The sequence below is a fragment of the Malurus melanocephalus genome, unplaced genomic scaffold (genome assembly GCF_030028575.1).
Source record: "Malurus melanocephalus ecotype Western Australia unplaced genomic scaffold, MMel_1.1 scaffold_303, whole genome shotgun sequence".
Classification (NCBI taxonomy): domain Eukaryota; kingdom Metazoa; phylum Chordata; class Aves; order Passeriformes; family Maluridae; genus Malurus; species Malurus melanocephalus.
Genome location: NW_026623535.1, coordinates 16,968 through 41,508, shown reverse-complemented (window position 1 = coordinate 41,508; position 24,541 = coordinate 16,968). Strand labels below are relative to the sequence as shown.

The 24,541-nt window shown below is 39.2% G+C and overlaps 1 protein-coding gene across 1 annotated transcript; it reads left to right on the top strand.

Moving 5' to 3' along the window:
- On the top strand, window positions 1–24,034 carry LOC130579948 (clavesin-1; the record flags this gene model as incomplete). The annotated part of the gene is made up of 2 exons (XM_057377160.1): window positions 1–602; window positions 23,860–24,034. Coding segments are annotated over exons 1-2 (564 nt in total), but the record flags the coding sequence as incomplete, so codon positions are not given.
- Between the last annotated feature and the right edge of the window lie 507 nt (window positions 24,035–24,541).

Genomic DNA, 24,541 nt, shown 5'->3' with positions numbered 1-24,541 from the left:
CAACCCTTTCCTTTGAATGGATTATAGTACATGTGAACTGCCTGTTACCCTGCAAGGATCAGAAAAGCTCTTTGCTTTAATTTGTTAAATATCAGCTTCATAGCAAAAAGCATCTGAATGGCTCACACTCATAGCAGACCACCAGTTGAATGGGATCAGCATTTCTACTAAAATATCTGAAGTTAAGGATTTGGAAAAGAGGTTTTTGCAGAGATGACCCATTTACAAGCTGGACTTAGTCCAGAGACTATAGAGAAAGCCCGGCTGGAACTGAATGAAAACCCAGACATTTTGCACCAGGATATCCAGCAAGTCAGGGATATGATCATCACGAGGCCTGACATTGGGTTTTTACGTACAGATGATGCCTTCATCTTGAGATTTCTCCGAGCCAGAAAGTTTCACCAAACTGAGGCCTTCAGACTGCTGGCTCAGTACTTCCAATACCGCCAATTAAATCTGGATATGTTCAAAAACTTCAAGGCCGATGATCCAGGAATCAAACGGGCTCTGACAGATGGGTTTCCKGGAGTACTGGAAAATCGCGACCACTGTGGCAGGAAGATTCTTCTGCTTTTTGCRGCCAACTGGGATCAGAGTAGGTAAATGTAGATAGTGTCCTTATCTTTTTACACATGCTCACATTCTACTCAGAACATTTGTGACCATCCTTGAACCAGCAAGGCCATTTTCAGCAAAAGATTTTGCAACCAATATCCATTTCGCTAGAACTTCCATCTCACCTGATCACAGTCATTTATCATTTTTAGGATATAAGACCATTGAGACATAAAGGTATATCAGTGTGTCATGTAACAGTTTATGTTTGGGGGTTTTTAAAAGAAATATTTCAAAATTTTAGCTAACATCTTTTTGCTATATATACGTTAATGCTATCATACAATTGCTTCAGCTGTATCATAGACCAGCCAAACAGGTTGACAGAAAGCAAGTGTCTCAAAACATATGGAAGTTCTTGTAGCTCTCCTGGTGCAGAAGAAACTGACAATATTTATTCTTTCTTCAGACTTTCTAACAGATTTTTTGTTTGTTTGWTTGAACCATTTCGGGAATTGCAGCTGCTGCTATATTTCCATGAACTGCATTGTGATTTCTACACACTCTGGTTACTCTGTGTTGTTATTCTGGTGAATGGAAGCCTCACACAAAGCATATTTTCTGTTCAGGTCATTTCTTTACAAAGATATCTCTCAGCCATTATTATAAAATAATGTCCTTAACTGTTAATGTGATTAGTCAGCTTTCACTGCCTATTTGAAGTGATACTTCAAAAGAGAAAAGGGGTTAGTCCAGGAATATCATGTTCACATTGTCCCCTTCTTTGCAAGTCATTCCATTTTCCCTGCCATTGAGAAGGAGAAGAGTGATCAGTTGTTGGGTTACCACGTGTTCTGTTGAATCTTGACAAAAATCATAAGAGAGAAAAAAAATCAGATTCAGGTTTTGAGTATCATCAGTTCTGATGATTTTCAGATAGGATTTTGTCTTGCCATGGTCCAAACTTTTTGATGAAAATGTCTGATTGTTAGGAGTTAATAGATTAGAGCTTTGGATTCACATAATAGAAATTATCAGAGAATACATGTATGCCTGCAATTTTTCATGTAAGTTTTTTTCTGGGGAAATCTTTCATCTCCATGTGTAAAGCAGAGCTCAGAAGTGATTCTGATTTTCGTTCGCATGTGAATAAATGTACAGAAAATTACACAGAAGTGTAACTTTGCATAAATAAATGTGTTTGGTGAAACGGTGAACTGAGGTCARTTATAAAMGTCCTGATAACTACAAAGAGGCCARCAGTTYATCTCCTGTTTTTCTRAGCTGCAAGTTTGCCTTTCTTTTGACCACAAAACTCTTTTGTTAACAATTGGCCTGAATASGAAGATAAATGCACAGGTATCTGGAATTAATAGAAAGCATCAGCTTTAGAGAACAGAAGAACTGTGGCTCTGCTGGCTGCTTTAAAGGATTTAGGTATTATACAGAGCCAGCTTTGGGTTTCTGATCCCTCAACAAAATGAATCTTTGAGATTAACCTTCTACATCAGGTCCTCCTCTTGGAAAGTTGAGAGTGCTGCTGTCTACGACTCCTGCAATGAGATTKTGACAAAATAGTGATTCCTGTCAGATTTTGGCTCAGATTTTCTGGAAGTACTTTAATATGCATCCATGTACACATGTGTGTATGTCTGTGCTTGCAAACACCAAAGCAACTCTGCATGCTTCTGAAAATATAATTTTAACCCTCAAGGAAGAAAAGCTGAGGCAAATAGCATAGAATTTACTTTGATAAGATTCTTCAGTGAAATTAAAAATCGTGTACAAATCTTACTTCAGTTCAGCCACTGAAGCTCATCTCTTCTGTGGATTCGGATGACTAGAAGTGATTTTTCCATGGGCTTTTCTAGTGCTCCAAGAGCAACAGGGATTTGGGACAGGATTTGGGCTCTTAMGTAAATGGATGTCCTCTTCATTTTTTGCTGTCTAAAGGCATCAACAAGAGGAGCAGGAAATGGTGAGTGTAATGTTGTATAAAGCAGCATGGAAGCAGGTTATGGACCAGAAGAAACATAAATTTCACAAAAAACTTCCAACAGGCACTGTGCACGCCTTATATAAATCTATCTTGAGCAAACTTTCTGCAGATGTGTCTTTAGTGATGGCAAGATGTTCACAAGCTCACATTTCAGTGGCATTAAATTGGCCATGATGTTGACATGCAAGAGTAAAAGCTCACCCTTTGGCATGCCCTTCCTAACTTTAATCTGATTTGCTGCTGGYTGTGCCTTCTCTTTCTTTATGATCAATTTATGGACTATTTACAAAGAAWTAATAATTTATAAAGGATATTTTGAAACCAGCATAGCTATAATCCATAAATTCATTTCCATTCTGGACATTTTTACCATTTATGCAGCTGGGAGTATGGTTTCTGTTGGTGTCACATGTCAGAGAGGCAAAAGAAACCTTGAGACTTTCTGTGCTTATAAATAATTTTTTTTTTAAAGGAAATGTCATTATTTGTGTAATTTTACTGCTTGGACAAATTGGATCCAAGATGTTTTTAAGGCATTCCCTGCATCAAAGACAGAATTTCCATGTGAGCTTCTAGAAATAATTGTAATTTCCAGCTCAAGAATGTAACTGATAGATCTGACATCTCTAGCAAACTAGGTTTTAATTTCCAGTCTCAATGTTTCCAGCTTCAGCTTCCAGCTGCTAGATTGTGTTAGTTTGAATGTACCACAAAAATATGACAGCTTCCCATRTTTGTAATTTTGTGTCCTGACCACRTCATRTTTAACCTATTTTTGAGTTCACTGGGGAGGCAGCACTGTAGGGTGAGTCCCTGTCAGGCAATGAGAAAATCCTGCCTTAGCTCCTCTGCAGCAGAGGTTCTTGTGCTCACCTTTAACCACAGTGAATGCAAAACAGCTCACACCCTCCTACTTGAGGAAAAACAACCTTGAGTTGTCCACAAGGTAAAGTATCCCCTGTGGGCAGCCAGCACAGCAAAGATAACRTTCTGCAAAGTAATACACTAGCTTAACGTATCACAATATATTTAAGCTGCCAAAGCTTAAATAGTTTTAACTTCCAGGATTGGGAAGAYTTTCCAGGTTTCAAACACTCTTTATCACTCTTTTCTGGACTGTTCCTATCATTTTAGTGTTGTTGCTAAGGTGCAGGTGGATGAACTGAATAAAAATTTCACTTATAAATCCTCAAATGGTAACACTATCTTTTCCGTTCAGTAAATTCTTCCTTTTAGGTACAAGATTGTCACTCTGTTCTTAACTACTSTATCCCATTTTGAGCTCATGTTCAGCTCAAATTTGCTTTCAAGTCAGTTTCCTAAAATACGAATGCCACTGGTAAATGTGTCATACATCCTCATCCATAATGTGGGCACAGTCTAGCATGTGATTCACGCTCTTGTGCAGTCCTAAACGTGTCCTGCTCACCAATTATCATTTCAAGGGGTTTGCGACATCTGCAAAGCTCACTGGCAAGAATTTTATTTTTGTTTCCACATAGTTAAAAAATGTAATGAGGATTATTTTGACTAAAACTTCTTTGATGACCRGGAAAAAACCACAGGGGAGGATAATTGTTATTGGCAAATCACTAGCTGAGATCTATCATGGTTCCAGAGTTACAGTAATTATTCATGTGCAGCACAGGTTTAATTTGTCTCCATTGTTCAGGAAGATTTCTTAGAGATGATGTCATCACTTTCTCTCTAGGTCCTGCCTAGCATATTTTGGATCTGTTAGTTAATGTTAATCACATATTCAAGACCTTCATTTTCACTTATTCAATATTGAATTGAATATTTATTGAATAGTTATTATTTATTCAATATTGAATTCAATRTTGAATAAATGRAAATGAGTAGATGGAAGAGATCATATAAGTTCCATAGTGAGGGAGAAGAAAACTGTTGAGCTATATTACTGTAGGAGGGACAGGGGAGGAACATTTTTCACTTTAAACAGAACTCAAGGTGTGAATCCACCYGAAACCCACAAAGACTTTGCTTACACCACTGCTTACAAAGCACCTTATTTTTTAATGCAAATTGTGGACCAATAAAGACAGATAAGGATGTCAAACTGATCAGGTAACAGATTTTTTAAATGAAATAATTTGCATTATAAAAAATTGCAATTTATAAAACAAACACATGAGTACATACGGTTTTGACGAGACCTGAACCAGGATTTCATGCAAAAAACAATGCTCCATGTGCTGGATTGCAAATACTCTTTCTTACCATTTTTCATTTCCTCACTCTCACCAAACATAAGCTCTCACTCCTCTTGTGCACCTGTAGTGGCACTGAAGCTTTTAGGATTTTAGGTAAGAGAGCCTTCTCTGCTGTTGGATTGAGGAAAGCCTTCAGTATTTTCCACAGCTGTTCCTTGGTCTGCTACTGCCTTCTAATACATGCTGCTTATACACCAAGGAGATGGAGCTTTGGGTGAACAAGTGATTCATCAGAAGGTGTTCATTAATCTTTCAAACAAAAATATTTCTTTCAAGATTGTTCAGCCAGAGTAAAATTTGGTTTTGCATAGACAGCCAGCAGAAAGACTGCAATCACAATCCTTTGCAAATAAAGGTTTGGGGTAGGGGTTTTCCATGGTCTTTTGCAGTAAGATGGTGATTAATTTTTGTCTTCATGTCTGTGCCTTAGAAGCTGTCACAAACCTCCAAAAATTCTGTGAGTCAGACAGAGAAAACCTGCTGCTTTGTTTACAACATACAATCCCAAGTCAAATGCTGGYCATAAACCATCTTTTATTATTGTTAACCAAGGAATCTCAAATGCCAGATACTTACCATTGTGTAGGGAAGTGTACTGAGCCTAAAGGGAAAGGAAATACTCTGACATAGTGGCAAAACCAACAGCTATAAATATTTTAAAGGATCRTGATAAAAACCAAGTATGTTCTTGCTGAGAATGTTCAGAGTAGTATAATTACAAGGATATCATCATCATAGATTTTGTTGCTATAAAAGAATGTCTCAAGTGCTGATTGTTTCGATATATTTCCAGCATAATCTCAGATGTTTAATAGAATATGATGGAATAAACATCTGTTGAGACTGATTTGTAGTCACAGGCAAACTGTGGCAATAACTCAGCCTCATGTCTGTTTTTCATGAGAGATTGCAGCTGAAGTGCAGCCAGCCTTAACACCAGAATGATTTTTGCACATCAAGAATTTGGGTTTGGTTAGGAGGTAGTGATTCTGTGTTGGGAGGTGCTTACAGTAATGCAGATTGACATTGTGGTTCAARCATTGCATTGACCAATAAATACCCTGGAAGCACACTACATAAAAAAAAAATCATATTACATTACAGAGCTGGTCTGAAATGGTAGCAGAATTCAGGATAGTAGGGGAAGGCAGCACAGCATAAGCAGAATACTCATTTTGAGGAGTAACAGATGTGCAAATTAAATGTTGGACAARGAAGACAAAAAGAAGCTCTGTCTTGAAATGTTTTAATTTGCTTGCAGGCAGCAACTTAATTCAGTTAGTGCCATTTATTATGGAAACCATATTTGGGAAGGCAATTGTAGCTCATTTGAATGACAGCAGGATGACATACACRAATGAGAATCCTGTGTAGGGCTGAGTAGGGAATCCAAGAAGAGAGAGAAAATATCTGAAAAAAGAGAAAGAAAAGCAACAGCTGGGAAAGTTATGAAGCATATGTTCAAGAATGAGAAAAGCCTGATGAAAAAAAAATCCATGGAGAGGGATTGGCAGTCAAACACATTTTGAGAGGGAAGAAGTGACTGGATGATGTTGGGCTGAGGGCTGACTGAAGAGCTGTGAAGGACAGGGCCTGTGGGTGAGAAACACAGCAGTGGGAGCAACCCCAGAGTAACACAGGAAAATGTAGGGCAGACTGAAAAATCTGTGCCACCTTTCTCCTGTGSTGAAAAGAAACCAAATCCAATTCCCATGCATTATAAAGTGGAAAGGACAGTTGATAAAGAAAAATATACAAATGCATATATACAGCAAACACACAGGCACACATAGACAACCCCTGCTTTTCTTCCCAGACTGTCTCAAAAGACCCAATTTTTGCATGAGGGGTTTAGGTCTAAGTTTCAGGAAAGAAATTGCATACAGTTGTGATAACACTTGTCCCTAAAAAGTTGACCCATATGCCTACATGGGCTCTATATGTCATCCTCACAGATGGGATCTGCAAAAGAACACCATAACTGTGCTACATCAGAATAGTAGGAAGCCAAGCAATATGACATCCAACACGATTCTTTGCCCTTTTGAACTTTGGAAACTGCTGGAAACCATGAATGAATACCCTCAYAAATAGCAGCTTTTTGAGGTGAGGCTTTGTGGGAAGAGAGCAGAACTCTTTATTGTCAGACCCCTTCCCAAATCAAGGTTTCTAAATATCTTATATTCTGATCAGTTTCTAGTTTGCCAACCTAACTAAAAGCAGCTAAGTCAAATTCAGTCATTGCAGCAGGAAGAGGCTGCAAAGAGTCAGGGAAGGAAAAAAATTAATTCCCTGGCCAGCTATTTAATAAGATACATGCCGTAGAAACATCAGAAAAGAGTGGAAATACTGAGCTGGAATTCTTAAATACATTTGAAATTTTTAAATTTTAATACTTTCCTCACATATTATTTCCCCAGGCTATGATTTATTTTAGACTCTTTCCTYTGAATTCTGAGCCCTGTATCAATTGCATTTTACATTGAAATAGGTGCTTTTTTTTTCCCTCTGGCAAGTGCTGAGCATCCTCCAGTACCAGCATCCTCAGAGCAGCACAAGGGCTGCTYAGGAAGTGGTGCTGTCAGCGGGCTGGGTGATCCCACAGGGGTTACAGCAGAYAGCATGGATTTGGTTGGGATGTGAATGTTGTGGGTGGCTGTTCAGTTCCATGGAATGYCTGAACAGCACACTGGGGTAAATTCTACCCTGCCACCACAGTCATCCTGCTTGAGAGTCTTTCTTTGCCATGGTGAGGCTGGAGGATGAGGGAGACATGGCTGGTGCTGTGGTTGCCCTGGTGAGAGTGCCATGACCACATATCTCTGAGATGCTCACAGTGATATGGGAAAACAAGGGCTACAAGCACCCTTCTGCCACATGAATGCAAAAATTCAATGAAGCAGACTGAGCAGGAGGTCAGGGAAAAAGATGGATTAAAGCCGTTCTAATGAACTAGATAAAAAATTGAATTGTTAAAGGTCTTCTGTGTTTTGTCTCCTATGTCATGGGTAGACCAGTAAAAAAGTTGGAGCATCATAATTTATATATCATGACTGGAGATTTGATTCCTAAAGATGAGAAAATGGAATCACTTCTTAGGAAAGAGGAAATTTTGGTCTTAAATTCTGATTGCACTCTCATGGATTTTGTTTTTAATAAGTGCAGCAAAAAGCACCTGTCCCTTGTTCACAGAGCATGATAATCTCAGCTCTGGAAACCTCCTGGAGGGTCCATTTGTTGCAGGGACAGAGGGCAAAGCAAGCCAGTTAGCCTCCTGCTGAAACTATTCCCCATGTACCTGCTTATGAAAACTGCCCATGCTGAGCAAGCCCGAGCTGGTAAAGATTCATTTGTAAGAGAAAGGTAATATGCAAATATCTTTTTCTTTATAGAGAGATGGTATCTGTTTTCCACTTTTCTATTGCAGAAACACAGCGGATGGYGCGTGTCTGTGCATGAATCAACACATGTGGTGCCAGTTTCATTTCACATATGCAACATAAAACACAGCACCAAGCATTGCTAAGATGCTGGAGGTTCAATAACAAACTATTTGAAAAGGGCATATGGAGTATAAATATAAAGTCCCATAATACATATTCTGGGACCAAAATTCAGGATTTGAATGAAAGTGCAATTTATTGACTGCCATATCAACATACATAAGAAGAAATACTTGATTTTCAGTGGCACATTAATACATTTTCTATTTTAACCTTGCTGTATATCAAACCTTTTATTAGGGGCCTGTTCCTGGCAGGAGKAGCCTTTGGTCTGATCCCATAGAACCACTCTCACATGCACTTTAAAATACCCATACTCTCACATACTGCACCAAGACCTGGTGGTCTGAATCAGCGAAGCAGGAAGTGCAAGGCTTTTTTTTTAACCTTTTTAAACCAAGATGCTTTTCTTCATTGTGTTCGACCTACAAGCTATCCCCATGTCCTTCTCATTCTGTCTTACAGATAATCAGTCCTGTGCTCCTTTCCACAAAGCCACAACCTCAGCTCCTCTGGCTTTATATCATGTCAATAGAGGAACTGAATACCATAAATTCAACTAGAAATGAAGTAATACAGATGGAAAAAAGGATAACAACACAAGGCCACTGCTATGGTGTGGCTAGGAACATTTGCTCCCCTTGCTAACATTTGCTCCCCTTGCTAACAGGGCTAAACATTTCACTGTTTCCTTCCTCCTGGCTGCTTTTCACAGCAAATCCAAGAGATGCCAGTCACGTTTATTAGACATGCACAGATCAATCTACACCCCCTCGGAGTGCTAAGCTATGTGTTAGCACACAGGATCGCTTTTGTGTAGGTATTTCTAACCAGRAAAATCTACACCTGAGTGTGATAACCCTATCTAAGGCATCTKCATCCTCTCCTGCTATCTTGGAGCTGTGATCCTCTAAGTCATTCCCATTTTGCAAGGTTTCTCCATAAGTGTGCACTGCCTTGCTTTCCCAGGGTTAATCCTACCTGTCTGTTATATAGGTACAAAAGAAGAAATCTGATTTATATTGAAAGAGAAAGGGACTGATGAAAAATTCTACTTCCAAATGCACTGTAATATTCATTTGAAAACTAAGTTAAAAAAGGAAGAATAAATCTGACCTAGGGAGAGATAGTGGGAAATCTTTCCATTTCTTAGAGTCTCATTTACATGTAAGCCACTTCCAGCTGGCCACTGCAAATTAAATTCACTTTTACTCTGATAAAGCCTTCAATTCTGCTTGAAAGGAAGTCTGGGGAAAATGGCAATTTGAGTGTTCTGTGCTGCTAATGAGTGACTTTTCTTTTTCCAGCATCTTATTGTTCTTCTCCGCTAAAACATATATGCAGGTACATGCACATTTGCTTTCTTTCAGAGAATATTTTATATTAATCATTTAAAAGTGCTTCAGGAACATTTTGGGATTTACTTCAAAAAGAGGCTCAGCAGATGTAGGCTCCATGTTAAAAGCCAAGGAGACTTGTGAGACACCAGACATCCCTGCCATTACTGGTTTAGTCCTGGCTGACAGGTTTGTCTCTACAGGGATTTTCCCACCTCTTGGTTTGTTAAACAAAGTGTTCATGGTTAACTAATACTGACTGGGCACAAAAGGATTTTGGGGTAATGCATGGACTRCAAATGGAATAATATATGCAGTGARGWGATAYCATTGAGGAAGCAGAGTCTGAGCTGTGTTACAGAAACATCGTCAGCAGCACACCAGGAATTATTCACCTTTACCCACCTCAGCTGACCTAAGTACTAGCACAGGAGACAAGTGTGAGCCAAGACAGCCAAAGAATAGCACAAGGAAGTCTGGAAATATGACAGTGTAATATAACTTGAGGCTAACAAGAGGTGGGATATGATTCGTCCTATGTATCATAGTTTACCTTAACAAAATGTGGTAGTAAACAGTGGATATCTAGAAAAATAGAAAAATTATCACAAATCTTAAACAGAATTAGATTTCTAAATATTAAAAAGAATTTTGCAATGACGAAGGTACCGGTAACTGTGGCATTCTGTGGACTCCTCATCAGCAATGACACTACTGATGCACTTTACATCTGGCATTTGCTTAAGTACCTTGTGACTCAATWCACTTCTCRTGCAGAAATGAGACCAGTGCATTTRCTTGGCTATTAAACACTGTTGCAAAAATGTTAACCAAAGCTAARTCAGCCTAATGCAAGGGAATAGAGTGCTCAAAAGTTCTGCCAGATCAGGGTGAAAGATCACAGAGAGCCTGAAATTTGTTTTTGTGGAGTGAAACTAACTTCAGCRTATTGGGATTCATTTTACAAAAACCTGATCTCTTGTAGTTCTTCTTTGATTCTGTGTAAGGCCTTTTAGAAATGTTTTGGTGAAGTCAAAATACTGTCTAGAATAAAGAGAATATCTACTACAGTTACTTTCAGGAAAATTAATTCTGCTGTTGYAACGAATGTGTCCTAAGGCTGTAAAGATATCAATAAAATGGCCTGTCCCTGCCTAATTTTCCCATTTCAATATAGTTTGAACTGTGAAACAATAACATATAAAAAASTATGATCAGTCTAGGACTAAGAAAGCTGGCAATTTTAACAAATCATCCCATGATACCAAATTATAACTTTTATATATTAATTCTTCTGAAGGCAAKATCTCCCCTGTTAAGGTACAAAATCTCTGATGACGTCTCCTGAAAAGTAGGCTTCACTACTTCAAAAAAAGTTTGAAGCCAAAAGATTTAAAAAATAATTAATTTTTTTTCTGGTTTTAGTTTGATTTGTTTTTTTAATGTGAAGGAAAAGATGAAAAAGTCAGATGTTTCTTTGTAAACAATCTTATGTTTCTTTATAAACAAGCTTATACCAATGACTTCATGCAAATCCTTTCCAGAAACAAGAGGAAGTAAAAACAAGGAGTGATTTATTTTTTCAAGATTTACACATTTGCCTGTAATACTCAAGTGTTTTTCTTCTGGTATTCTTCTCAAGGCCATGTAGCTATACTTGCTGTGGCAATGTCTGCTAATCCTTTTCCTTTTCTATATTYGGCTGGCTTTTGACAAAATAGGGCATCCCTGCTGTCTGTATCTTTATTTCAGTGCTTGTGTTTGGAGTAAAGGTCCTGYTATCTGGTTCCAGAGCTCCCTCCTTCAAATGCAAACACAGGGTTTGGCAGGACATCACTGTGCATTGAGTTCAAAAGCACCAATATTTTTTCTTTTATTTTCTGAACTTAATTCTTACATATGTTGCTTCATGAGGAATTGTTTATAATTGAATAAGTAGTACAGAGTAATGACTTCAATAAATCGCATTCCTTCAGTAATTCTCTGCATTGATTATGTGAAAATTCTTACTAGAACTGCAAAACAATTATTTTGAATTAATTACATTAGCTTCATAATAAAAAGAAATACAAACACAATAGAACTATATAAATTACATTATCATTTTCCAGTTTCTAATTGGTTAGAAACTTAAAATGCAACTCTTTYCCMCAGAAACAGCAAACCATGAAACAGYAGTTGTCAGAAAGAAGAGACTAAAACTCCACACATATAAGTATACTCTGTTAGTATACTATTAGTATAGAGGTCAGAGTAATTTAGGAGGTTGCTAATAATTTATTTTATGTGGAATTAATGAAACTTTTATTTCAGAATCCCTAACATAGCAATTAATAYGAAATTCTCTTTTCAGCTCGACTCACTTTAATGGTTTATCAACCACTTGGATTGTTTTTCAGTGGCAATTCCTAAGAAAATTTGATGGTCTGCCCAAATAATTATATAATATTATTATTCCAAGGCAAGGACTACACTGCACCTGCAACACTTATCTGTACCCTACTGGGAATTGCTGGCATGTACTGAAAAATGGTACTGGCTTCAGGGGAATTAGGGATTTCAGACTGGGCTTCCTTACTCCATGACCATACACCCAGTAAAGGGCTCCACAACTCAATTTCTGCTGCCTTTGGGAACTCAACCAGTTACTACACCAACTATTTCTGTGTTACACAAAAATCCACTCCATCCCATACACGAAAAAGCCTTCATGCTGCTAGATCATGGAATCAGGAAACTTAGTTAAAAGGCAAAGTTTATTTCAGAAATTTAAGGTTTCAAACCTAGATAATGAAATATAAGTAAAGCATTGATTAATTGCTTCAGGTAGATTGACAGATTTTTGTTTTTCTTTCTTTCATATTTTCTTTTCTTTAATAATGGAGGAATGATGTACTAAGCCTCTGTATTCACATAAATTGAAAAAATATGAATACTGGTCTTAGAGTTTTAAAATAAGCATAATTTTCCCCTTTGTGATTATCAAAAATCCTACTCCAAAARTTGATTCTAGACTATTTTGTCCACTGATCCTGCACAGGAGGCATTTTGAAAACAACTGCAACTCTAGCAGCTTCTAATTTTCAATTTGCAGCCTGAAATTTAATATTTTTGTTCCATAATTGCTTCATCAATTGCTCTTCTGCTTTGAGAAGCCAGTCTCAGCACTGCTGTATTTCTGAATGAGCTGGGCCAGTTRCACTAATTTGTTCAGGCTGCACTTAGGAAAAATTTCAGGGGAATTATGCTAGGTTCACATCTTTTCCCTTTGTCCTTCCAGTCTCTCAGGAAACTGTAATTTACAGCTTGAAGGCCAAACAAACATGCCCAGAAAACCAACCCATTCCAAAGGACTGTTTTTGTTAAAGAAACTTTAACAAACGGAAAACTCACATCCTCACTTTCACAGCATCAGGTGGTTGTAGCCATGTCAAAATCTCAACATTTTTTATTTCCTCAAACCCATTTTTTGTTTCCTCAAACCCAACAAATTCTGCCTAAGTGGTAGTAAAATTCACAGAGTAAGATTTTTATCTTCCATTAGGCTTTAGGTTTGGTCCATTGCTGCCATCCACACAAAACCACACTCAGTAAAAGGCTTGTAACACCACACAGAACAATACTGATGATAGTTGATTTCTGCGTTCAGTAATTCCTCTTCAAAAAGATTAATTGCCATGCTCACCTGAGCTGTTATGGTAGTTGTCATTCATGCTGCCTGTAGAATTAAATTCCTAAGGTTTCTGCTGCAAKGTTGTATGGTTGAGACTGGTGGTGTCTTTCCATAATTTTCATTTTCTACCACCTACTTTTAAAATTCACTCAGCTGTCTTCTGTTGGTTGACATACTGGGGAATCATGTGTCTGTGGAACCCAGATCTCYCAAAGCAAATTCTGTCAGCTGTTGTCCACATGGGAGGTCAGATACCCAATGAACTCTGAGGCAAAYACAGAGAATGGGAGTAAAAGGACATTTTTAAAGGACTTTTTCTGATTTCACTGGTGACATTTTACCAGATTCTTCATTGTTGGTTGGATCACAAACTATTTTTATCTTGCTAAAGATTCTGTGAAGTCTGCAGTCTTCTACAGAAATGGCTTGTTTACYYTTTCTGGGGAGAAAAAATAAATCTGCTTTTTTAGGGGGAATGGMTTTTGCTATTCATTCCTTCACTTTCTTCAATGAAGTTGTGTGAAATATGATCCTCCCAAAATGGCAAGGGTGAAAACGYTCATTTTTCTTGAGCTTCTTGGCACTGTATGTCCTTTTCAGCATAACTGCAAACTGGATTCTTTGTAGCTGGCAGTACTATGGTACTACACACTTTTATTAGTCTTTATTTCATAAACCTACACAGTTTAATTTTTTTCCTGGTCCTTCTCGCTTGTTCACTTGAATCATTATAACAACTTTTCAACATTGTTTCTGAAGAGACATGCAGTTAATTTTCTCTAGACTGCTGTCTCATGAATCTTCATTGCATCTGTTTTGAGTTCCCCAGTGATTATTTCTACATCAATAAYATCAGGTTCCTCCATCTTGTCAGCTCTATCAAAGTTGCCTATTGTTCCAGTGGGAAACCTCAATGATAAATAATACTTGACACTTTTTTTCCATTTGTTTATAAGAAATTATTAAAATATTTTCATGTCTGTCTTTTATGTGCCCTGAAGGSCTCCAAATAAAACAAATTATAAACCTCTTGGTGACTGACATCAGTTTTATTCATATTTCTGATATCTGCTACTTTCACTGCCCAGATTCAAGAACAGGTATAAGCCAAGTGTAAGATGTTTGCCTGATTTRACAGCCAGTTTAGGTGTTTACTAAGATATACTTGCATTTCTACTTTTTGCCACTTCTTCTCATGTCTTGGTAAWCTCTTACCCAATATATCTGAACAGMTACATTTTTCAAGGCTTTCTGGACTGAGTAACCAGATGCTGATTGAATGTCCACAAATGATAATATTACTTTTGTCATTCTGAACAGCACTCTCAAAATACATCCATTGGAGAGCAGTTATTTGATTTTAACTCTGCTATTCGATCTAATAATCCTTGAAGTCTGCTGCAAGAATGACTGTTTGTAAGCAAAGGGACAATGAGATTATTTTCTTGGAATTATTTGAGGTGAAGTATGTAAAGATGCCATTTGGTTAGCTAATAAAAGATCTTCCTGGGTACTTTTTATTAGAGTTCTTTAAGAAATACAGCTGAACTTTTACTTTGCACATAAAAGTGGTCCTGATACTTTRGGCAGAGACTAGGATTCATAAGTGGCAAAATTATGTTTTCATRATGCCCAGCAGTAATATTTTTTTAGGCAGGCACAGGTGAAGTAAAGGGTTATGTGACAAAAAGTAGATGGAAAACTGTGTAGGTTAGTGAGGATTAGCAAAAATTGTGAAAAACTCTAGAATGACCTAGAAAAAGCAGCATGATTGTGCAAAGCAGTCCAAGAAAAATATTGGATTTTAATATGTGGCCTCATCTGATATGCAGATCCTTCCTCCTTTCTTAACTGTATGCATTTTCATCTGGACTTTCAATTACTTTTAACCTTTTAAGAAAAGCATCATGTCATTATGGACAGCACAATTAAGAAGTGTACTTATTTTGCAGTGGTGGTCAGAAAAGTTAATTAAGTGTTAGGCTGCATTAAGAACAAGATGGARAATAAATAGGAAAAGATAACAAATTCTTTTATGTATGTTGATATTCCAAACTGACCTTGAATATGAATTTCACTTTGCACTGTATTATTTCAAAAATAAGRGAATGCAAAAAACCATAACTATCTGACGAGAAAAGAGAAAGCAATGAAAGGAATTCGTTAATGTTATGAACAAGGGACKTGATTGCATCAGGAGAGAACAAAAATTCCCTATTTCAGATGGGAAGATGCTGAAGAGGCAGTGTAGGTATAACTAGAGGAGACACAGTGTAATCACACAGAGAAAACAGGATCCCAGGGAAAMGGAACCAGTGGTGCCATTTGTACCTTCCAATAACGAAGCAAAGGAGCTGTATAATTGCTTTCAGTGATTAAACAGTAGCTTCATAATGTTCAAAAGAAAATCCTTTCCCTTTCTGTAATGAAAAATTAACTTGTGAAAAGCAATGGTGCAAGAAATTGAGCAAATAGCTTAGTGTGATGCAAGGATGGGTTGCAGCGCCAGGAGGGAATAAGAAAAGGCTGTGCAATCACATGGAGTAAAATAAACAACAGAGGTCATCAATCCTAATGCTTCTAACCATAGCCATTCATGCACCAGCTATTTGTTCTGTTCATTATTCCTACAGCTGTGCTTTGAGGAAAACATCACAACATCGGTGAGATCAAGATAGGAGATTAAAAACTACTTCCTAACCAGGATCCTGATCTCTGAGTTCCCACATGTCATCTCCAAAATTCCTAAAAGTGGAGGCCACTAGCCTGAAACCACCAGGGACTCCCTGSCTCTGTTTATGCTGGAATGAACTCTTTGCCTGTCTCCCCCACGCTCCTCACAGTAGACCCTGCTTTTGGGAATAGTCAGGCAAATTACAGCAAATTGATTTATTGATTGCATTTACGGGTTATAGTATGGGGCATTTAATAATTTCCACAATATCATAACACACTACCTTTGACTGCATCTTATTCCTTCTCAACAGAGAAATTTTCAAAGTGTGCAAACATGACATTGCCCTAAACAGATATTAAAAAGGTGAGAAAATCACCAAGGTGTACTTCAGAAATACTTAATTCCTAAAGGAGTAAATCAAACCCACAAACCCGAGATTGAATTCTGGCTTTTCCTGTCAGCAGTAGGCTGCTGAGCAGAGTTGTGCACTGCTCATGGGAGCTCAGCCAAGCCCTGCTGCACCCACAAGGACTCCTCAGGAGCAGTCAAATAACTTGTGCTGTGATGGGTTGCAATCAGTTGCCTGCTCCGTTTGGGATCACATTTCTGGAGAGTTCTGGGAGGGATTTATTTGAACTCTTGGGAGCATAACARTTTTGTGCTTTATCTTGGACTGATCCCCTGCTAGATGGTTTGACACTTCTGCGGGCTGAGGCAAAGGGAAGAACAGATGCCATCTTCCCTCTGGTGGAAGCCAGTCCTATCATGTGTGTGAAGAGCCCCACCACCAAAACTCTCCCTCCCCAAGCACTGGGGCTGTGAAGGTCCCTGTTTGTCAGCCAAATTCCRTGTAAGAAAGGGTCCTTGCTCAGTCACATTAACGTCAGGGACAAAGTATTCATTTGGTAAAGGTGCCCACAATATGAATGGGTGCGTGTAGGAGGTGATTCATAACACAGGCTTGAATGCAGAGTGTAATTCATGGGCTATTGGTTGCTATGGAGTCCAACTGAAGTGGAAAGTGACAGCAAAAAAAACCTCATAATGCTTTTATGTACAAGAACCTCTAGCAGAAACATAACAAGAAAATTTTTATATCTTTCAGGGAGTCACTGAGAGGCAATTTTTGCATGATAAAAGGAAAACGGATGCAATTTTTTTCTCAGGCACGTACATTTCCCTTTCACAGGCTGTGGTAGAGGCTTCCAGCTCATTCTAAGCAGGAATTCAAAGCCAGCCAGATAGCTGTGTGTGAATGGCCTTCATTCAGTTATAAACKAAGCCATCCATTTCTAACATTAGAAGTACATTAAATACAGCCCAGGTCTCAGCTATGCTATTCTGTGTATCCAGTGCATTGCTGGACTAAGCACTTCTGAAGGAAAAATCAGTACACTTATCTATCCAGTCTGTTGTCCTGATGTAAAGTTACTTGTGAATTTTATTTATAGAATGACACAGATGCTGTGGGGAAAAGCTTGCTATCTTTTCATTGCAAAACAGGGGAGATGCCTATTTGAAGCTGACATACTGGAACAACCAAAGATAGCTACGCTGGATGAGACAGAAGAATTAATTTAGAGCTCTGACATTAACTTAATGCAACCTGCATTTTATTCAGTAGGAGTTTCCTGTGTATATAGTCAGAGAAATTTTAAAAAATACATAATTTAGTTTGGGCATGACAAAGAAAGACTTGGTACCCTACAAAATAAAAAAGAAAAAAAATCCACCTTATATTGTTGTGTAATAATTTTTCTAGCTTGCMTGCCAGTGAATTATTCATATTTCTTGCAGTTAACAAGTTTATTTTGCTTTGAATAGTTCCATGAAGAAAGTTGGGTACAGCAGGTCAAAATATTCTTTGCAATCACTTGCTGCTAATGCAATCCATTTCCTCTGTGAATGATTTGCAAGCCTTTCTAATTTCTGCACATAGATGTGCTGTTCAGACCTCAGACAGAGGAGACAAACAAGCCCTTTTCAGAGCATGAGTCAGCTGTGAGCTCCTCTGTTTGGCTGTTCATCTTCSCTAATGCAGGATCAGTCAAGTGAGTCACCATGTCCATTTATGACTCTTCGTTTGGAACTCATTGTTCTGGGTTATTGTTTAGCCAAGGGTTGCCCTGCATTGCCCATGATTCATGTGAGGGTTCTTTCCTCACCAAAAGGTGAAAAGCTGTGGAGACCAGGTCTTGCAGCAGTTAGAGTGATTGCCATTCCCCTCTGGTGCCAGAGAGGCAGGGTAGTTACTCATGATCATGGGTTTGAATCCAGACATGAATCCTCAAGGACAGTRTGTTAGTAATTGCTGGTGCTTATTTCGGTAGGGGTGAGGTTTAACTTTCTAAAATAAATACACACATTATAAAACCACAGATGTTTTCCAAGAACACATTATTGGAAGTTGGGACTTTCTTACCAATACTTCATAAACGGAAAAGARAATTTAATCKGATGAAATAAATRATGAAATAAACACCTTTTYAAAACCCAATGTTGACTGGATTCRAGGGGCTTTATTTTATTMATATTTCATKAATAACACACCTTGGCTKTGTGYGGTAACAATTAAAAATGTGCCTTCCTGGATTCTCCCTCCTCTACCTGCATGGATCTGCTGTGTTGCTGATACTTCCCTTTCTGAGCTCTTCATGGAATCATAGACTCATTCGGACTGGAARAGTCCYTTAAGATCATCGAGTCCARCTGTTAACCCAGCTCTGCCRTGTCCACCACTAAACCATGCCCACAAGTGCCTCATCTACAGATGTGTCTTTACACATCYCCAGGGATAGTGACCCAGGCAGCTTCTCTTTTCCAATGCTTGGCAACACTTTCAGTGAAAAAGCTTTCCCTAATATTCAATCTAAACMTCTCCTGRAGCAAATTGAGGCYRTTTGCTSTTGTCCTATGASTTGTTACATGAGTGGAGAAACTGACCCTCACCTCGACAACTTCTTTCACCTAGCTGCAGAGAGCARTAAGATCTCSCCTGAGMCTTCTTTTCTCTGGGTTAAACACCTTCAGCTCCTTGAGCCRCTCCTCACAAGATTTGTGGTCCAGACTCTTCAGCAGCTCCATTACCCTTCTGTAGGTGTGCTCCACACCTCAGTGTCCTTCTTGCAGTGAGGGGCTGTCGTGGTTTGACCCTGGCCAAATGCCAGGCACCTAGGAAAATCATTCATTCACCCTCCCATGTGACAGCTGGGCAGAGGAGAGAAAACGTAACAAAGAGGTCATGAGTCGAAATAAGGACTGGGAGAAAACATTACAAGGGCAAAAACAGGCTCAACTTAGAGATACAAAGCCAATTTGTTACTAACAAAGTCAGAGGAGAATAATGAGAGCAAAATAAGCCCTTAAAAACAATTTTTTCCCTCAACCCCTCCCTCATTCCCACCAACAGCACAGGGAGACAGGGCCTAGGGGTTTTGCTCATTCATCCCCTGAGGTTTTCTTCCACTGCTCAGGGAGAGGAGCCCTTCCCCTGCTGCACCATGGGGTCCTTCCCRTGGCAGGCAGTTCTTTGTAAACTTCTCCAGCACGGTCCCAATCTCACCAGCAGCAGTTATCCCAAAATTGCTGTGGTGTGGGTTCCTTGTCCATGGGGTACAGTCCTCCAAGGACAGGCTGCTCCAGGCTGGAATCAGGGCTCCCTCTCTTTCCATGGGTCTCCCACGGCTGGCTCACAGCCTCCTCCAGGCATCCACCCACTATGATGTGGGCACCTCCCCATGGGCTGTAGGTGAATCTCTGCATCCCCTGTGGGTCCCATGGGCTGCAGGGGCACAGCTGCTCCACCATGGCCATCACCACAGAAGGAAGGATATCAGGAGCAGAGGAATCTCAGCTTCAGAACCTGGGCACCCCATTCCCCTCCTTCCCCACTGACCTTGGTGTCTCCATGTTGTTCCCTCACACTTTCCCACCTCCTCCTCTTCTCTGGCTGGGATTAAAATTGYGCCACAACTTTTATTTTGATTTTCTTCTAAAATGTGTCATCACAGAGGCGTAACCAATATCTCCAGCTGGCCCAGCCTTGGCCAGAGGCATGTCCATCCTCAGAGCCTTCAGAAATTGGCTCTGCTGGACATGGTGGAAGCTTCCAGCATCTTCTCACAGGAATCATCCCTGTTGATGGGATTTTGTATATGGAGGGAACAAAGAAAGATGTGTTCTTTTACTTGATTTGTTTCTATGCCCCTGTTTGCAGCTTGAAAAATGTTATAGACCTTTAGCCACTTTTTTAGTATTAAAGGAGAGAGACTTACTGCATACTAACTTAAGAGATATTAAGCTGAATTGTCTGCARCTRCCAAGATTGYGGCACTGGTCCAAACTTTTTTAGCYTGCTGTCTTCTGGGATGGTCGGGATTTGTAGTGACAATTTGTTTTTTGCTTACTACCAGACAATCTTAATGGCTTCAGCTGCCAGTACTTCTGTACCTTCATGCTTTTAACTATCTGAATAATCCAATTAATTTCCCTAGCATGCCYAAAACAGAGCTATTCAGAAAGAGTAATGTCATAAGCTTTTACTGATGCTATCTTCTCCAAAATGTATCGCTTTATTTCAGTATGTCTTAGCTGACCCCTTATTTTCCAACAGTCCCTCAGCTTTGTTATCCATGGATCTCTTAAAAATGACTAGTGGCAGACACATGCAAATAGATCATTTAATTTCCTTGCAATGTCTTTATCCCCTRTAATTGTTCCCATTGCACCCTGGTACTCCACTGAGCTTTCTGTTTCTCTCACAGCCTGCTTACACCTCTCATAATTAAGCAATTTCTTCTTATTTATTTTCATGTTATGCCTTTGGCTAATCTCTCCACCAAATCCCTCAGCTAAACCATCTTCATTTTTTGTGTTACATTATTGTTCCTTACCACTAGCTTATGTTGTGCTAACTTCCCATTTTCCGAAGGGTATTTGAAGAGCCTCTTTTGTGGTACYTTTCCTTTCAGCCAAGGCAGAGAGKCWCTCTCTCTCCCTCCTCCTTTTTGTCTTTCTGGAGCTCCGTGCAAATCTTTTGTAACTCATTAGYGGCTCACTTCAGTAGGCTCCATGCTGAATCCTTACAGGACCTTACACATTTCCCTTTGTGTAATAGTAATTTATTTTGGTTTTTTTTTTTGTTTTGTTTTTTTTTCTGTGTGTGAGGGTTAACTGGTGGGGAGGGGGATTGGAGGAGAGAAATGGAACATTAAGCAAAGGAACAAAAGAGATGGACTAATAAAAAGTGGTTCTACGTTCATGCATAGAAAATTATTTGGATGCAAATCAGTCACACAGCTGAATGATTTGTCTCAAAGCCCCAAGACGAGGGAGCAGAGGGCTTCAGCCTCAAGTGGCACTCTGTCTGATTTCTCTCCAAGCTCTGCATTCACAGAACACTGTGTCTGCAAACAACCCACCTGSAGGGCTTGTGTGCTGCTTTCATGTCTCCCTGTACTCACAGAAAAACATCTTTGTGTTCACTCTGAGTTATTTCCTACACCATGTCTTAAAATTGCAGATACATAGAGAGGGGAGGGATGCAGGCAGGGCAGTCAGATTTGTTGCAAACAAAAGAAAAATTGAGTGCTCTATGTCCGAGGTAAATAATTTCTACTGAAAGTACGGGGAAGTACCGGTGAGTAATTGCTGGATAAACCAGAAATTTATGTAGACACCCAAAGAACAGCTGGAATTCCTCAGCACAGAGTCTGAGGCAAAGATTTTGCACTCAAATAYTTCCATTTAGAGTTTGAGTGGATTACAGAAGATGCCTTGTGTGCACCATTTCCAGACAGCCCTGCTGGAATCATTACACAGACTGTAAAACAATCACTGATAGCAGGATCATGAATGTAAGTGTGAATGTACTCTTAAGAAAACTTCTTCCCACAAATGAAGGATTAAACCGTTTTTGTCACCATGTAGCCATGTTTTCACACCTTTGCTAATAAGGTGTGAAATTCTAAGGTTTGCAACTGTGGGATTGRGGTCATGATTATTCCCTCTTCCCCAGTGTAGCCAGAGAGCCCATCCATGAATGCTGATATCATTCTGAATTGATGCCAACAAGAGTGCAAAGAAGGCTGACATGTATGTGAGGACACTTTTGGAACCACAGCACACATGGGAGCTTTCATGGAGCTGTTCTTGTGGAAAGAAAAACACCCTGAAGGATGCTGGGGYGGTGTAGGATATAATAAGCAGATATGGTTTAGGGGTAATTTTTTTCCTTCACCACTGAAAGTGGAGTCATCTGGTGCTGCTGCTTGAAAGTCATCACCCATTTCAGCTGGGCCATAGGTACTAATAAGTTTTTCCAAGTAAATTTAGACCGAAAGTACAAGCCAATTGCCAATCCAATCAGTATGCTGTCACCTGATATTGCTGAGGAAATGCTCCTTCAGTTGGGCCATTTGGCACAGCTTCCCCAGAGCATTTGAAAAGGTCAGGATTATCCTGTAACTGTAAATGAGGGAGTGGTGACTTGGTATGCAGCAAGAACAATATTATATATCTTTAAGCTCTATTTATTGCCCCAGCAATTGTACTTCTGCAGAAAGGCAGAGTGCAGAAGCAGCTTTTTCAAGGGATTGGGTCTTTWAAAAAGGGACTTACATTTCCACTCAAAATCTGCTGAGATAAAAGAGAAGGAATAAGAGAACAGTTCAGCTTTTATTTTTAACAGAAATTTACCTTGTGTGATATCATTCAGGGGTAGTGGTCTTAATGGTGGAGAAATTTGTTTTGACTGTACATAAGTTTTTTCTCTTGGCCAGAATTTGAAACAATMCTCTTGAAGGTTTGGGAGGACTTGTTTAAATGAAAAAAGCAGAAAATAACAAAACTAAAATCTCCATGGGAGAACATGGTATGAACCTTCCCTGTAAAAGACCTCAGGCCTCATGAAAACTTGAGARTTATGCTGAGGTAAAGCTGGTTGCAGTAGCAGTATTTACAATTTCCTTTTACAGAAGGTTAAGCTGCAYTTTCTGAAGCTTTCCTTGCTTGTTGCTCTCTAATAGGATTTATTATTTGTAAATKATCTTAATGGGAAGGACAGATTGAGCTTGCTCAGGTATAAATCTRGACTAAATCATTAAAGTGTCCAACTCTCACTTTTGTGAAATGCCTGAGATGGAAAGAGTGAGTAGCCCAGGCTTCCCACTTCAGGCTTATACATTAAAGAAAACATTTCAACATTTTCTTCTCCATTACTTGCTACATGCTTCAGGACCTCCAAGATTTTTAATTATTCTGCCAGAGCTGAGGGAAGCCTTGCAGCCAGCCTATTGTAGCTGATAATTAATAAAGAGTTCTCACTTTCAGTGGATGCAGCCATTTTTCATATTGCGTTTGGTCTGCAAAAATAAGGCAACTGTCAAATTTTATTGTGTAAAGCCTTGGATCATTCTCTACACTCAAGCAGGAAGGCATCAAACCTGGTTGTAATGATATCTCTTATATTAATATTGTATTGATTTATTTCCTTTTCTGAAAAGAAGGGAAACAAACAACAAATTGATAAAGTATATCCAAATGAGCAAGGATTYAAACTTGATTTATTTCATTTCATCACAGACAAATAGTTTYCCAATGTAGCTTAGCTAAAAACTATTGCAGGGACTGCTAGCAGAATTGAGGACATCTCATTCACTGTTTATTTTGTCCATCAGTGAGCAGGATTTTTCACACCAAGCAGTTTTTGGAGCAGGAGCTCTTTAAAGACACCTCTGAAACAACTCTCTTTTCAGGATAATTCTACCAGAATAAATTCCTCTCCCTCACTCATGCCCCACCCACAGCAAAACTGAGTATCTTGAGGTTTGAAGATAACTACAACCATTGGTTTTTTTTTTTTTTCTGCTTTTGCTTTAGGAACTCCTTCATAGATATCCTTCGGGCTATTCTACTTTCCTTGGAAGTGCTCATTGAAGATCAGGAGCTTCAGATAAATGGCTTCATTCTAATTATAGACTGGAGCAACTTCTCCTTCAAGCAAGCCTCCAAGCTTACACCATCTATCCTCAAACTGGCCATTGAAGGGTTACAGGTAGGTGGTTTTATTGCTGAAGACAGTGATTTTTGCTTCATCAGGCACTGGGCAAAGTGAAGGGAGGAGAAAATAATCCAGAATGCTTTAATGTCCCATCCACTTGCAGCAYAGATCGATTTTCAGACATCTCGTTTTGTCTGTCTTTTACTTTTATTTCAGCTGTAAATCAATGTATCCAGCAYGTGTGTTACTTACCACAGCATTAAGAAGGAGGGTTAGAGATTTGAGGYTTAATCCATCAGAGAATTGGGGGGGATTAAAATCCAGCAGTGTCTGCCTTCTGGAGTGTRCAGTCCACATGCAAGCACATGTGTGTGCAGAGGGAGGGTGAGAGGAGATGAGAGCAGCTCCCTCAGCAGATGGAATTGTGCTCTTGTTGTCACTGGGGTGCATTTGAGTTGGAGGGGGATGAGGAAGAGGGAGGGGACAGGATCCCTGTTGTGCCCTCATTCTGACTGCCTTCATTTGTCACTCAGATCCCATTACACCACAGTTCAGGCTTTT